The sequence below is a fragment of the Mandrillus leucophaeus genome, unplaced genomic scaffold, assembly GCF_000951045.1.
Source record: "Mandrillus leucophaeus isolate KB7577 unplaced genomic scaffold, Mleu.le_1.0 Scaffold322, whole genome shotgun sequence".
Taxonomy (NCBI): Eukaryota; Metazoa; Chordata; class Mammalia; order Primates; family Cercopithecidae; genus Mandrillus; species Mandrillus leucophaeus.
The window spans coordinates 889,244-906,417 of record NW_012103388.1 but is presented as its reverse complement, the minus strand read 5'-3'; the positions used below and the strand labels follow the sequence as shown (position 1 = coordinate 906,417).

Genomic DNA, 17,174 nt, shown 5'->3' with positions numbered 1-17,174 from the left:
AGAACTCTGCACTCGGTGGCTAGACAATACATATTCTTTTTAAACACACATGAAACATTTGTAAAAACTGACCATATGCTGGACCTTAAAACAAATCTCAACAAATTCCAAAGAACTCAAACCGTAAAATGTTATTTAACCACAATGCAATAAAGCCAGAAATGAAGAAAATAAAATACCCATGTTTGGAAATTAAGAAATATATTTTTATCAACCAATGCATTAAAAAATAATTATGAAAATTAGAAAATATTTGGAATTAAATAAATGTAAATATACTACATATCAGAACTATGATTAGAGGAAAACTTATGCCCATTTTAAATGCATTAGAAAGCTGAAAATTGATGAAAGAGGCATTCATCTAAAACTCAGAAAAACAGCAAAATATACCAAAAGAAAGTAAAAGGAAGAAAATCATAAAAGACCACAAATTAATCACAAACAAAAACATACATAAGGTGACCAAGGGCAAAACTATTTCCATAATAATAAGATGAGGTTTGCCTTTTATGCTAAGTTCACATTTATAATGATGGTACAAAAGCAATAGTGGATATAATTGCTGGAATCTCATTATAAATCAAGGCAATGACATCAAACTATTATTAGTCAGTGTATTACTGACTGCCCCACACTTGCAGTTGAAGAAAGAAAAAGGTAGTTTCAATTAAAAATGTACTTGATGAAGCAGTAAAAATTATTTAGTAAATTCTCCATGTCTTGTAAATAAATATTCAGTGACAAAATGGGAAAATAATAAACATTATCTGTCCCAAAGTAAAATAATCAAGAAAAAGCAGTTTGTGATTGAGTTGCCAGCTGAACTAGGCACCGTTTTCACAGAACACCATTTTTACTTGAAAGAACAATTGTTAACTATATTTATCCAGGCGTGGGTATTTGGCAGACATCTTCTCAAAAACAAACAGTGAGTGAGAAAATCAACTGATAACATCTGTTGCCAAGATCAAATTTGAATTTTCAAGCAAGAATTTGGAACATGCAAACTTATCTATCACCTTGAGCTTGACAGCATCCCCATACTTAGGCACTTTTCTGATAAGATTAGAAGTGATTTTAACCAATGTAGTCTTTGGTATCACACAAAAAAATACGTTAATGTTTGGAAGAACTGTTTAACTCAGTAAACTTATACTTTCCAAATCACCAAAGCATGATGTTATAAAATTATACATGAGCAAAAATCTGTTCAAAGTGTAATAAAGACCAATGGGCTTAAATGTACCAGAATAAGAAAAATATAATGATACAATTTAAGATTCCATACCGCAACTAACCTTAAAAAAAAAATTTAAAAAAGTACTGAGATCTGCTGTAACATCAAACAAGGTTATGCACAAAAATCTGAAAAGGCTATTAAAATATTCTTCCCCTTTCTAACTACATGTCTGTGTGAGACTGCATTTTCTTCTTCTACTACAACCAAAACAAGATACTACAATAGACTGAATGCAGAGGTAGATGTGAAAATATAGTGTCTTCTATTAAGCCAGACATTTAACAGAAACTTGTAAAAATGTAACATGATGCCATTCATCTCACAAAGATAGTTATTTTTCCTTTAAAGAATGTTATTTATATAGACATGCAATAAGTTTATTATTTTTAACAAACTAATTTTTTAAATTTGTTTTAATTTCACAACTGAGAAAAATTTATAATTTATATTAACAATATAACTCACATGAAGCTCTTTTAAGTCCTCAATAATTTTTAAGAATGTAACAGGGTTCTGAGACCAAAAGGTTTGAAAAATGCTGCAACAGAGCACAATCAAAACCAAAAGTTGATTCTTTGAAAAGACTTAAAAAACCCATAATAAACACCTGGCAAGAGTGATCAAAAAATATTTTAAAGAAGTAGTCACAAACAATGACATTAAAAAGAAAATTATCACTACAGATAGTGCTGACATTATGAAAATAGGATTGTTTCAAGAGCTTTTACTTTATTTTCATGCTAATTAATGTTCAAATTTATTAAAATGCTAAAAACCACAACTTACCAAAATAGGAAATTTATAAAATATAGAAATTGTCATATAACAATTAAATAAATAAGTAAATAAAAACTTCCTTGCAAAGAAAATTTCAGATTCAGATGGCTTTTCTAAAGAATTATACCAATCATTTAACAAAGAAATAAATATTATGTAAATTCTTCTGGATAAGAAAAAGTAGAAAATTCTCCAGCTCCTTTTATAAAGCTAGCATAGCCTCAAAATAAAAACCAGATGAAGGCATCATAAGAAAGGAAAATTACAGGTCAATTACACCCATGAACAAAGATGCAAAAATCCTAACCAAAATTTTAACAAACTGAATATAGTAATTTCTTTAAAAACACCATGACCAAGTGGGTCATCAACAAGTAGGCTAATTACAAGAATGCAAGATTGACTGAGCATTAAAAGTATATCAGTATATTTTACCACATTAACAGATTAAAGAAGAAGAATCTTATGATCATCTCATTTGATGCAATAAAAGTACTTGATAAAATTTAACGTCCATTTAAGATATAAATTTTTACTTTGCACACCAGAAACAGAAAGGAGCTTCCTTAATCTGACGAAAGTTATCTACAAAACACTACAGCAAACATCATACTTAATGGTCAAACAGTGAAAGCTTTCCCTTTGAGATCAGGAACAAGACAAGGATGTCCTCTATCACCACTTCTATTCAGGAATGTACTGGAGGTCCTAGCCAGAGAAGTAAGGCAAGAAAAAGAAATAAAAGGTGTAAGGATTGACAAGAAAGAAACAAAACTGATTATTCACAAATGATATGATCGTGAATACAGAAAACTGAAAGCATCTACAGAAAAACATAGAAGAGCTGAACAAGAATGTGAGATTCAAATTAATTGCATTTCCATGTGAACAGCAAATGCAGTTAGAAAATAAAACTTAAAAAACAAACACTCGATTTAAAGTGGCCTCAAAAAATATAAAGTATTAAATATCTAGCAATAAGCCCAATGAGAGAGGTGCAAATCATCTATAGGGAAAAATCATAAAACTTCATTGACAGACATTAAAGGACTAAATAAATGAAAATATATGCAGTGCTCACGATTTGGAAGACTCAATTTTGTAAAGATACCAAGTCTTCCCAAACTGATTTACAGTTAAGGTAATCTGAATGAAAATCCCTACAGGATTACGTGTATGTGTATATAACTTGACATACTGATGTTTAAGTGTATACGGAAATGCAAAGAACCAACAGCCAAGATATTCTTGAAAAAAAAAAAAGTAGTAAGAACTTCTTGAATATATATTAAGTACGAGGAGAGTGGAATTCATACAAACAGACCAAGGAAACGATATAAACAGATCAGACACAGACCCACATATATAAGGACACCTGATACAACATATATCGCATGACAAAAAAAAATACTGTGTTTCGTTTTTCCAAGAAATAATGATGGGACAAAAAACTATCCACATTGAAACAAATGAAACTGAACCTATTCCTCACATCATTCACGAAAATAAATTCTACCTAGCTGGTAACCAAGTTTATGACAATCGCCACATGAAGAACTATTTCAAGTTCAAAACAAAATGTACTGATTAAAATATCCCCCAGTGGGATGTATCTTAGGGACAGGCATTTTATTGTTAGTGGTAATTTTGGTATCATTACATTGTTCGATGTTTTATACAAAGTAGTATACAGCAAATCACAAAAACAAAGAAGCTATGAAATACTGGAGTTATGTCAGAGGGACACAGGAGCCAAATGAAGAGGCTTCCATTGATCAGAGAAACAAAATTTCAACATAACAAAGAATGACTGCAAGGGATTTAAACATTAAAAATCCAAAAATGTATTAAGTTCAGATAATAAAAACAAAAATATTAAAATGGTAACCTACACAGGTTGCTAGAGACTCACTCATTCTGAAAATTGATAAAGGGAAAGAATCTAGTGTTTATCATGCGTGACTTTTCCATGGGGACTCTCTAGTTTCAGGATAACCAAATATTTAATGAAAGGAAGTTTCTCTCTTTAAAATAATTACAGCTAATAAATGCAGGAGGGATTATAAAATTAGAAATTCACCATTCTGTGATCCCAAAGTGAAATACAGGTTCTGGTCCATGAGCATCAACGACTATTAAAACTATTAAGTGATAGGTAGACAGGGAACTTCATAATGGATTGATCAGGCTGGTATCAAGTATACCCACTAATCAATCGTAACATTACTAAAAATGGAACGACCAAATATGTTCTTCCTGATCTGATATTATGGGAAATACAAAGCACCACCAACAAAATACTCTTACCAAAAATCTAAACCTCACTAATTAAGTCTCTCTAATTACTAGTTTACATGAAATAAGAGAAACAAAGGAATACGTTAAAAGACCATGAGAATACAATTAGCCAAATCCAGAACGTTAAAAATTCTACACAACCTATGACCCAGTTCCTTTAACAAATAAATGAAGATTTAAAAAGATAAAATGATACAGATTAAAAGAGACTAAGACACATATCAACCAATGCACTATGTGTACCTTGTTTGAATTCTGAGGCAAACAACTATTTAAAAATTTAGAGTTTTTTAAATCACTTCTCGGCCTTTTGGCTAAGATCAAGTGTAAAACATTTAGGTTTGTTTTAGGTAACAGATAAAAATTGAAAGCAGAATGAACATTATAAGACAGAAAGAAATTATGGTTAACTTAGTTGGGTAAGAGAATAGTCCTGTCTGCTAGAGATGCATATGGAAATACAGTATTTACTGGTCAAACTGTAAGATGTCTGGGACTTGCTGTGAAATACTTCAGATTTACTAACAAATTACTTGTGCATTTAAAAATTAAAATAAATAGGTAGGTAGGTAGGTGGACAGGTAAATGAATAACTTTCTCAGGGACAGAATCAATTTTAGGTGAATCCAAATTAAACATAAAACAACAAAGCAAAATAATAAAGCTTTTAGATAACATAGAATACTTTCATATTCTCAGAGTAAAGCAGGATTTACCAAACAAAACTTAAAAATCATTGAACAAAAATATGCCATACCATAAGTAACTATAAAGATTGTCTACTTCACATGATTTTAAAGGTACTTACTGCTGGTAAAAGAGACTGCATATTTTGATTAGAATCTGCTATTGTAGCAAGGTACACCAAGTTTGTGTGCAACATCTGCTGATACCTATTAAAACAAAACAAATATCAATATTAAAAAATAATTTTCTTCCTATCTGCCTAAGTACAAACAGCATTGTAATCATTTCTAAAGTTTCATTAAAAATTTGTTACCTGAACATCAATAGCACTTCAATTTTTCCTATGCTGTACAAGTTCCAAATAATAAATATTTAAATATAATGAGCTCAGAGATCTTACCATGTATGCTAAATAGTATTATAATTATTTTATATGCATATATATCTCAGTTCACAAACCAATACTATGAGGTAGGAGCTCTTTTCTCCATTTTACAGAAGAGAAACTAATGTTCAGAGAGGCTGATAACTTGTACATGATTGAATCGCTAGTAGAAGGAATAACTGACATATGTAATAGGTCCATACTAGTACATTGAGTTTTTTTTTTAAAAAAAGAACCAAATAAAGGAATCTAGTGAAATGTGCTTCTCCCAGCCGGGCACGGTGGCTCACACCTGTAATCCCAGTCCTTTGGAAGCCTGAGGTCGGCAGATCACTTGAGGTCAGGAGTTTGAGGTTGCAGTAACCCAGCTGCACTTTCCCTCAGTCTTTCTAATTGGCTGTAACTGTGGGGGCTTGGAGTAAAAGATCTGTGAAGGCGGCACATCTGTAGGTTTGTTTTCCTGAAGACCAGTGAGCCTCACCACGGACCAGGGGAGCTTTGTAAATGCCTGCATAAAATGTTTTCCTGGCTCACGCCTGTAATCCTAGTACTTTCGGAGGCCGAGGCGGGCAGATCACCTGAGGTCAGGAGTTCAAGACCAGCCTGGCCAACATGGTGAAACTCCGTCTCTACTAAAAATACAAAAATTAGCTGGGCGTGGTGGTACACGCCTGTAATCCCAGCTACTCAGCAGGCTGAGGCAGGAGAATTGCCTGAACCCAGGAGGCAGAGGTTACAGTGAGCCGAGATCGTGTTGCTGCGCTCCAGCCTGGGCAACAGAGTGAGACTCCATCTCAAAAAGAAAAAAAAAGAAATATGCTATCCCTTTCCTTCGGCCATTTTCATTTTGCTAAAAACCTCAAACCCAAGTACGGTCAATATGTTCTGCCAAAATGTAGGAAAGGGGGTGGGAACCACACATTTTTTTCCTTTTCACTACTGTAGCAGTGACCAACAATTTATGCCCGCTGTGTTTATACTACCCATCTATCAGGACTCAGCATATAAAGAAGGCAATGAATAGGCAATCTCCAACTACAGAAAAAAAGAGATACGCTAAAACAGGATAGAGGAAATGTTACACCACCACCAACACTCAATATTAACTTTAAGAAAATAAAACAAATTCTCATTATCAGCATTATATGGTTAAACATGCTTATTGTAATCTTATCTACGAATTAGTTTAGCTAAGCTTCTCTTCACAATTTTAAAAAATTAACTGACAAAACCATATTAAAACTAGCAGTGACCCAATCACTAGTGTTTTGTCTCAGTGCAGACATACAAGCCCCATGAGTACAAACTTAAAACCTACATCAAATTGTTAGGCTTTCTAAAATTTCATTTACTAAAAATGCTAAATACAAATTAAAACAATAAAAATAAGTTTATTCAGCTAAAGGGCTCTAATTCAGATTGCAAATTAATTCATTTTCTAAAATGACACCATAAAAGGAATCCTAGTTTTTCTTTTGTTCGTTTTTGGTTTTTTTCATTTGTTTGTTTTTTTGAGACAAGGTCTCACTCTATCACCCAGGTTGAAGTGTGCAGTGGTGCAATCATGGCTCACTGCAGCCTTGACCTCCTGGGCTCAAGCAATCCTCCCACCTCAGATTCCCAAGTAGCTGGGCCCACAGGCGCATGCCACCACACACAGCTAAATTTTGTATTTTTAATAGACAGGGTTTTACCATGTTGCTCAGGCTGCTTTCAAATTCCTGAGTTCAAGCAATCGGCCAGCCTCAGACTCTCAAACTACTGGGATTACAGGCATGAGCCACCGTACCTAGCCAAATCCTAGCATATTCTTTGCTACTTATTTTTTTCCTGCTACAAACAACAGGTTTCACAGCTTTTTTTTTTTTTTTTTAAGAAAGGAAATAACACTGTTTCTTGCTGACCTTAAAATAACACTTTCACAAACAAGGCCATGCTTTTAATGCTTTGCCTCACATGGATGCTATGTTGTCCAATCAGACATGATACATCTCTGATAGCTAACTTTACATAAAATGGACAAAGAAATAATTATATTGTACTGAATTATACATAATGGTTAATTGTGTTGTTGAAATTCTTCAACAGCACTAACAGGGACCACTAGCTGGAACTATTTCATTATTCCATAGAGATCTAGAAAGGAACTTAAAATATAGTGTTCCATATCTTGCCGTTTTTTAAAAAACCAACCAGCCATTTTTAATTAGAACACATAACCTGTTTCAGTCTAGTCCTTCAAGTTTTCCTTTGCTTGAGTATTAGTATGGTTGCATGACATGAGATTTGCTGAGGACCACTAACCAAACCATACTAACAGACGTGGTTTATTCATGACCCTTTAAGAAAAAACTGTAGTATGCTGATTAGTACTTGACAAAGCCAGCGTGAAACTACTATTAAATCTAATCTGCCACACTCTTAAGGTCTCATATGTAAAATAATGGAGTTAAAGCAGGACTCTGAAGCTGCTTGTAGTTTTAAAATCTATAAATCCAGCATCTTTTATGAAGTAGTTTAATTTTAAGACATTTGCCCAACCTTCTCTCAACCATCAAATCTTTTCAGTTTTTAATTGTGAAATAATTTTAAACTTACAGAAAAGTTTCAATAGTAAAAAGTCTCGTATATTTTTTCTTCCAGATTCTCTAATTGTTAGCATTTTACCACATTTTTCCTATCATCTCTAAATACACACAGCAATACACACACACATACACATGCACTCACTTTTTTCCAAAACCATTTGTGAGTCAGTGATACCCCATTACTCCTAATACTTCAGTACTGGCTTCCTCAAAACAAGGCTATTCCCTTATATAACAGGACAACCATCATGCTGAAATTAACATTGATATATTATCACTATTTAATCCACAGAATTCATTCAAATTTCTCCAATTGTCCTAATATCTCCAAATCATTTTCCCTCGTATATGGAGGTAGATAAAAATGAAAAATTGTAATTGGCCTTTTCTAACTTCAATATGTTTATTTTCTGTAAAATTGCATTATTTTATAGTATTCATCAAATAAGCATATTCTTTTTTCTTCTTTTGAGACAGAATCTCATTGTCAGCTAGGCTGGAGTGCAGTGGCGTGATCTCGGCTCACTGTAATCTCGGCCTCCCGGTTTCAAGTGACTCTCCTGCCTCAGCCTTCCCAAGTAGTTGGGATTACAGGTATCCACCACCACGCCCAGCCAATTTTTGTACTTTTAGTAGAGACGGGGTTTCACCATATTGGCCAGGCTGGTCTTGAACTCCTGACCTCAGGTGATCTGCCCGCCTCGGCCTCTCAAAGTGCTGGGATTATAGGCGTGAGTCACCACACTCAGCCCAATTAAGCATATTCTAAGATGATTGAAGTTTCAAAGACGAACATTAACAAAAAAGTAGTAAATACTCGTATTGTTTTATAAGTTTGTATACAGGTCACCTAAAAAGCAATCAGCAAATACTCCAGGAGAATCTAGACTCAGCTAGCAATACTGAAATACTAAAAATGATATTAAATATATTTTCCTCAGAAACTTTGGATATTTTTATTCTATATATAGTTACGTTTCTCACTGAAACAGTTTACTTTCTTAATGTTTTATTCCTAAAACAGTATATGTTGTGCCGGGCACAGTGGCTTATACCTGTAATCTCAGCACTTTGGGAGGCTGAGGCAGGAGGATCACTTAAGCCCAGGAATTCAAGACAAGCTTGGGCAACAAAGTGAGACCCTACCTCTACAAAGAAGTGAAAAATTAGCTGGGCATGGTGGCATGCACCTGTAGTCCCAGCTACTTAGGAGTCTAAGGTGGGAGGATCACTTGAGAACAGGAGGTTGAGGCTGCAGTGAGCCATTATCATACCACTTGCACTCCAGCTTGGGCAAAAGTGAGACCATGTCACGAAAAACAAAAAAAAATAAAATAAAATATTGTATGTTGACAGGAGGGAAAAAAGGAGTATATAAGCTAAGGGCTGTTATAAAACATATTCAGCATTTTATTTTTGATGATGGTACTGTCCTAGTAAATATGACAAATATTCTCAAATACCCATGATTATTAACCTATTAAAAGAGACAGTCCACCTCCCAAAGAGGCCACTAAGAGTAACTCATCAATTACTTTGAATAAAGTAAAATGGACACTATATTTGTTGACGTAATTACAAAATTAAGCTGAAAGTAATTTCATTTTATAAAATAAACCTTACCTAGAAGCTATGAATATTTATTAGACAACGGGAATACACTGTATAGAATAAAAGTTATCTTCCAAACTAGATTTAAACCTTAACTCTTTTACATTACGATGAATGATGAACACTAATTTTTTTTGTTGTTTGAGATTTATGCAACTCCAGAATAGTTTGGACTCACCCTAAAATGCAAAAAATAAGAGCTGATTTAAGCAAACATAGGCTGATTTACAAAATGCTCAAATCAAATACCACAGTGAATCAGCAACACATTCTCACATGCATTACCAGAATTTAAAGGAAGAGCGTCCAGGCATATGGGCTCCACAAGCGATTCAGACCACTGACTCAAGGGTGTAATATCTGAATTTGTGTGTGTGTGCAGATAGCACTGATAAAGCAACATACACAAAGGTACTACCAGTGAAAAGTCTTTGGGTAGTAAGAATATGGTATTCGTTCTCTTATTTTTACATATTTTTGTTTTCTAATTTGCACATACTGCTTTCATAAAATAGTTATTTTTAATTAAAAAAAAAACACACAAAACACTGTTTCAGGCAAAGTTATCACATCTTAAAGAGTTGTTAAATTAAAACTGGAGTATCAGTTCCCAGATGGCTGTCATGTAATGTTTCTCTTTATTTTCCTTTTACTTCTCCCACAATGAGAAACAAGAACACCTGTTAAGGTCAAGAGGAGTTGTTTTTCTCGTTACTCACAAACCAATACTGACAACTTGAGAAAGAAAGAATATCTGAAGAACAAAAGAATGAAATTAAATCCACCAAAAAGGGCAGAATTTAAGATTCTCCCTAAGTAAATTTAAGCCCCATTTGCTTAAATTGTTCACCAAGTATATGTAAGAAAAAGGTCTAATCCAATACGTAGAGAATGAGGGAAATGATCATAAATACACTTGAAAAAGTTGAAAATATAAAGAAAACAGTGTAAACTTTTGCTGACTCAGTTGGTTCTAGACCTAAACATACACTATCCGTGACATATACTACCCTTGGTTCTATGTGGAGTTCTTAAAAGCCAAAGGTAAAAATAATTTCAGTTATTCATCACTTAACAATGGGGACACATTCTGAGAAATGTGTTGTTAGGTGATTTCATATTGTTGTGCAAACATCATCAAGAGTACTTACACAAACCCAGAAGGTATAGCTTACTACACACTGAGGCTATATAGTATAGCTTACTGCTCCTAGGCTACAAACCTGCAAAGCCTTTTACTGTACTGAATACTGTGGGTTGTACTGTAGTGAATGGTAAGCATTTGTATATCTACAATTATCTAAATAGAAAAGGTGCAGTAGAAATATGGTATTATAATCTTAGGGGTATTATAGTAGAAATATGGTATTTTAATCTTTCGGTCTGCTGTTGACCAAAATAGCATTAGGTCGTGAATGACTGTATTCTAATCAATGCCTCTAAGCTTTATCATTCCACGGCTGACTTGAGGAAGTGATCTCCTTATTACTGATGATTATCCACAGTTAAACCAAAGAAGTAGATTAAGTTAATTTTTTAAAGAACATTTTCAAATATATGGACAAGATTCATCTAAGTAATCATATATGTAACGGAAACAATCACATAAAATGCAAAACATACAAGAGATTAAACAGTAAGATAACCTAGCACTCAGATCTTAGTTTGTAAACATCATTCTCCAAAAACAGAATCAGGGCTTGGAGAAACGGGTGACTACCAACCTGCACAGGAAAAAAAATCAGGAAGAACCTAGAACATTTTGTGGTATCAGAAAATAAGAAAATGCTCAAAAAATAATGAAGACATATCAAGAAGCCAGCCTGAGGGGCTCCCATTGGCCAAATCTGGAAGAATTAAAGAAAATAAATAATAAAGTAAGAGATTATAACCTACAAAATGCAGTAATAATGTTTAAGTCTATTTAGAGATAAATAAGTGAATGAAAGAATGAAGGAATAAAGGAATAGGTGAAGGACAAATTTCTTCCTCACAGTAGGACTTAAGTAAAACTAGAAGGAATGATAGATACATTTAGTCATCATGGGTAACCACCTAAAGTGATAACTATTATAGGCAAAAATCATTGGATTTTTAGTGGATGCTAAAACTAGTGTGTTGAAGTATGATGAGAAACAATGTAAGTATGCCTCAAGGTATTAGATATGTATGAATTACAAGAAATAGCAACTTTATAGTGAACGAACTACAAAGTTATGATACCACTTTAGTTAAGATACCACCTTAACTAAGTCATCAAAGTTATCACCAATATTGGGACAAGCTACTAACATATGGCTACTGAGGATGCACCGTGAAGGACACAATATCACGTCAGTGGTACTCCTGCTAAAAGCGTATAGTGTGAATTTCATCATAGGAAACACCAGTCAAATCCTAAATGAAGGACATTCCACAAAACTACTGGTCTATACTATTCAATAATGTCAAAATCATGGAATATTTTTAAAAGACCCCCAGATTAAAGTATACTTAAGACACAAGACAACTAAACACAACACCAGATCCTGCACTGGACCCTGGACCAGAAAATATGCACTAACGGGACAACTGGCAAAATTCAAAAGAGCCCTAAATATTAGATAATAGTATTGCACTCTTGATTTTAACAATCATACTCTGGTAATTTAAGAATATGTGCTTGTTTTTAGGAAATACACACTGAGATTATTAAAAGTAAGAGGGATTCATATCTGCAATTACTCTCAAATGTTTCTGAAAAACATTATGGGGGAGAAATGAATAAAAAAGCAAGTGGGCTATGTTATCGTATAAAAACTTCAGTACAGCGCATACAGGAATTCTTTGTACTATCTTTGAAATATTTTTGTAAGTCTGAAATTATTTCAAAACAAAAAGGCTTTTTGTTTTTTCTTGTAGTCGGTGTTAAGTAGAAACAGATCTCACTGTTGCCCAAGCTGTTCTCAAACTCATGTCGTCAAAGCAATCCTCCCACCTCAGCCGCCCGAAGTGCTGGGATTTCAGGCACGAACCATCGTGCCTGGCCAAAACAAAAAGTTCTTTAAGACACCACTTTTCAGCAACTGGATGTGTAAAAATATTTTAAAGATGTCTAATATTCACTTCTCACAGGGATAGCTGAAAGCTAGGACTCTAAAAACCTGGCTGGGAGAAAGCAAACCAATACAATCTTTTTGCTGGCTAATTTGGCAACTTAGCATGGTCTTTAACCCAGTAATTCCATTTCTAAAACTGTAACCTACGTAAATATTAAAAACAGTATCTATCAACGTGTACGCATAAATAGGAACGCATATATGTAAATGCACAGAAAAATGTTTGGAAGGATACATACTAAAGCAACAGAAGCAGTTACCCTATGGAGGGGAAGGAGATAAGATAGTGAGTGGCATGTAAAAGATGACTTATCTCCACAAACTCACACTTTATAATTTTTTTTTTACAATGACCACATATGACTTTTTAAATTTAAAAATATTTTTAAACAAAGGGGAAAAAGTAATGGCAACCTGGAATTAAACAGCGGTTAAATCAAATGACAGCAAGAGACCAATACAATGTGAAAACCAAACAAAGCAAGGGCCAAGGTTGGTGGGAATTATCTGCCTGAGGATACACCAGTGAGGTTTCTAGGAAAGACAGACGCATCCCAAAACCAGGGTGAGAATAGTCAGCCCTCAGTATCCACAGATTCCACATCCATAGTTTAACCAACCATGCATTGAAAATATTCTGGGAAAAAAAAAAAAAGCGGATGGTTGTGTCTGTACTGAACATGCAGACTTTTTTCTTATTATTCCCTAAACGATACAGTATAACAACTAGTTACGGAGTATTTACATTGTATTAGGTATTATGAGCAATCTAGAGATTATTTAAAGTTTACAGGAGGACGTGAGTAGGTTATATGCAAATCCTACACCATTTTATACCAGGGACACGGGCATCTTGGACTTTGGTATCCATGGGGAGTCCTGGAATCAATTTACCATGGATACCAAGGGTCAACTATATTCTACAGCTGTGTTGACCAATATAGCACCCACTAGACACAGTAAAATATGGCTAATCCAAAATGAGATGTGTTATTAAAGCAAGATGCACAATAGGTTTCCAAGACTTAGAACAACAAAAAAAAATGTAAAATATCTCAATATTTTTATGCTAATTGTATATTGAAATGATACTATTTTGGAACTAATGGGTTAAATAAAATGTATTACTAATATTAATTTCACCTGCTTTTTACTTGTTTACTGTGTCTACTAGAAAATTTAAAATCACACATGTGGCTCGCATTTGTATTTCTAATGGACAGTGCTGTTCTAAATACTTTTGATAATATATTCAACTCATTCTACCACATCAGATTCTATTAGGGCATATTATTTACTTCAGATACATAGCTTTAAGGTAGAAAGTTTGGTCCTCACGAATGACAATCAATTCTCTATTTATTAGATATAAGCTTTGTTTTCTCCACCACATACATGGATGCAACTCAATATCCTACATAAATGAAGATCTAACTTTTCCACAGATCAGACTACACATATATTTGAAGTCATTATTGTATCATGCAGGGTAAGAAGTATAAGAAACGAAGTGATACCCAATCTCCTCCCAAAGAAAGATTTCTTTTATAAATTAACAAGTCACACAAAAGCTTGTACACAAATGTTCATAGCAATATTATTCATAATTAGTCAAAAGTACAAACAACACAAAAGGCGATCACCGATGGATAAATAAAATGTGGTACAGCTGCATAATGGAAAAAAATACTTGCCAATAAAAAGGAATGAGGTACTGAAACATGGTTCAACATGAATGAACCTCAGAAGTACTACGCAGAGTGAAAAATGTCAGTCAAAACTGACCACATAGTATATCAATCCATTTATATGAAATGTCACAACGGGCAAATTCACACAGAGAGTAGATTAGTGGTTGTCAGGGGGTGAGGGGCGGGGGGGTAGTGACTGCCAAAGGATACTCAGTTTCTTTTGGGGATGTTAAAAATGCTGTAAAACCGACTGACGTAATACCAGCACAACTCTATGAATATACTAGAAAACACTGAATTGTACACTTTAAAATAGGTGAATTGTATGGTATGTGAATTATTTCTCAATAAAGCTGTTAGTAAAAAGTAAAAAATTAACCAATACAAAAAACTGAATTTTAAAAAAAAGTTTTTTATCAATCTTACTGAGAACACTCTGAGGTCTTTCCTTTATTCTGAGAGTCCATTATACACTGAATAAGATGGTTATTGTCATCCAACATCTGAAACAGAATTAGAAAAGGTTTAGCATAAAACTAGTGCATCAAGTAAAATAAAAAACTAGAAAATTCAGAGAGGGAGGGCATTAGTAAATACTGCTTGTACAAGAACTCTAAAGTGTATCCCTTAACAAAATACTGTCCCCCCCCAACAATCATTACATATCATAAATCATTAAGCAAACATGGAAACATAAAAAAACAAAATTTCCTTAAAATGACTTTCTGTTAACGTTGCTACCCGCTGTTACAAAGTATTTTAAAATTCATTTTAATAATAAATATGATTTAAAGCAAGATTAGTAAATCAGCAGCTCTTTTGCATAAAATTTCATTACGTACTGTTTAAATCTCTTGTAAAATTATGCCATGCACAGTTCATATGGACAATGTTTTCAGTAACTGAGTTTTTTTCCCTTCAGATTTCTAGAAATGTTGCATCTATAGAGAAATTGAATCCTCTTGGGTCTTTTTAATATATACGATAGCTCACCACAAAAAAATCCTAATTTTACACCTTTGGAATGATACCATGTTTAATCAATAACCTTTTAATATTCCAATTATTCTCCCTCTGAATAAACAAGCCCAGAAACGAAAATCTGAATACTTTTATATCAAACATTTAATTACCTCTGCTATCTGTAATAGAAGCTTTAGACAATTAAGACTAAAGTTAAGAGTCCGAGTTGGCTTTTCATCATTCTAATGGTTTGGATTAGTAAAGAAAAATTCTGTACTTCTCCAGAATGAAATAAATACATGAAAACTTCAGCCCAGGAGTCTTGATGAGGTAGCTGGCTAGTTTCCAAGTTTTATAACAGCATGGTTTTGTGATTCTCCAATTATGAGATAATAATTAAACATAGTAATTTCTATGCATGTATAATATTTGTTACAGACTTTGAGTTTACTTCATAATTACGCTGTCTCAAAAGTTTAAGAGGAAAAAGATACCGATTTATCATTCTACCATCTTTTAACAATTCAAAGTAATCTTGGCTTTGAGGGTTAAATAATTCATCTAAGTAAAGTGGAGCTGAAGAAAGAGTACTGATTGTAGCAATTAAAAGGCCAGTTAGTTTCAGTGCCAGTTTTGCCATTTTGAGCAAGTCACTTAAGTTTTCAGGGGCTGATTCAGCTCCAAGATCAAGGGACTCAGGAGATGCTCCTCCAGAACCTGCCCCACCCTACCAGGATTCAAAAGTATTAGCACAATACCATAACCACTCTATCTCAATAAAAGGAACATCCATTTAACATTAACTGTCACTTTTTTCTGCACGTGAATCACAATCTTCACTTACTGGGGGAAAAAAACCACTAACATGATCTGCTAATAAATGCAGTTATTTCTTAGATAGAATCATTGTATGACCAAAAAAAGTCTTTAAAATGCACGAATCAAATCCTCAACCTAATGATTTCACAACTTATCTCCAGTATATTCCTCAAACTGTTGAACGTCACCATTAAAATATGTGTCTCACATCTAATATCAATCTCTCCCATTGCAGAATAAGGAACTTAATTTGGAGCCCATGTTTCTGTTCAGCTGAGAATGGAAAATAATTGATCAGCATACTCAGAATTAATCATTATCCATGATAAATATCTTAAGACGTATGTAAGAGAAACTATAGAAAAAAAGAAAAACTCTGGACTTTTCCTGTGTACAAAAATAAAAAAGGTGAACCCCCCAGAAACGCAGTTTTGCGTAAGTGTGTACTTGGAGCTGTTTGCCAGGCTGTAGACTTAACTCACAGTACTATATGAAAGCATTGCATTTCCAGGCACTGCCAAGCCCGTTTGTTCATAAAATAAAGCAACAGTTGGGCAAATGTCAAAAGCCACACTACGAAGAACCTGACAGTAAACAGAAACCGATTAGCATAATCTATGTGGTCTGAGTGGTACTAAAACTTGACCTTTTTTTCTATTTTGATCTTTGCTACACGGCATGAAACAAAACAAAAATATTTAAGGTAAACTGCTAAATATAGCAGCAACTTTTGAAAGTCTAGGTCAGTAAAATTTAGAATGCTGCCTTGCTAGTAGGCAACAAGGGGTAGAGGACAATAAAGAACCTTTGTGTTCCGACAGGCAGTAACACAGCAGCGACTGTAGCAGCACTTTCCTTTAAAAAGGAGGCAGCTCCCTGTGTATTTATCACGACATATATTAACTGGTTACGACAGAAGTCTCCACCACTAGACTGTAAGCTCCAGGAAGGCAGGGACCATGACTCACCACAGTCGCCTCAGCGCCTAAAATAGGCGCTCAATAAATATTTGCT

General features: G+C 33.9%; 1 protein-coding gene across 6 annotated transcripts in view; it reads right to left on the bottom strand.

The window, feature by feature from the left end:
- Positions 1 to 17,174, bottom strand: part of SS18 (synovial sarcoma translocation, chromosome 18) — a 73,697-nt gene that overhangs the window by 54,755 nt on the left and 1,768 nt on the right. For 3 of the 6 annotated variants that reach the window (XM_011988050.1, XM_011988049.1, XM_011988052.1), the window contains exons 2-3: positions 14,805 to 14,881; positions 5,127 to 5,211 (exon numbers count right to left, since the gene is read on the bottom strand). In XM_011988050.1, the coding sequence (XP_011843440.1) occupies positions 5,127 to 5,211; positions 14,805 to 14,881 (162 nt within the window). Of the gene's footprint in view, positions 1 to 5,126; positions 5,212 to 7,610; positions 7,730 to 9,601; positions 9,769 to 14,804; positions 14,882 to 17,174 lie in introns of all 6 variants that reach the window. The other 3 variants (XM_011988054.1, XM_011988055.1, XM_011988053.1) reach the window with 3 other exon arrangements.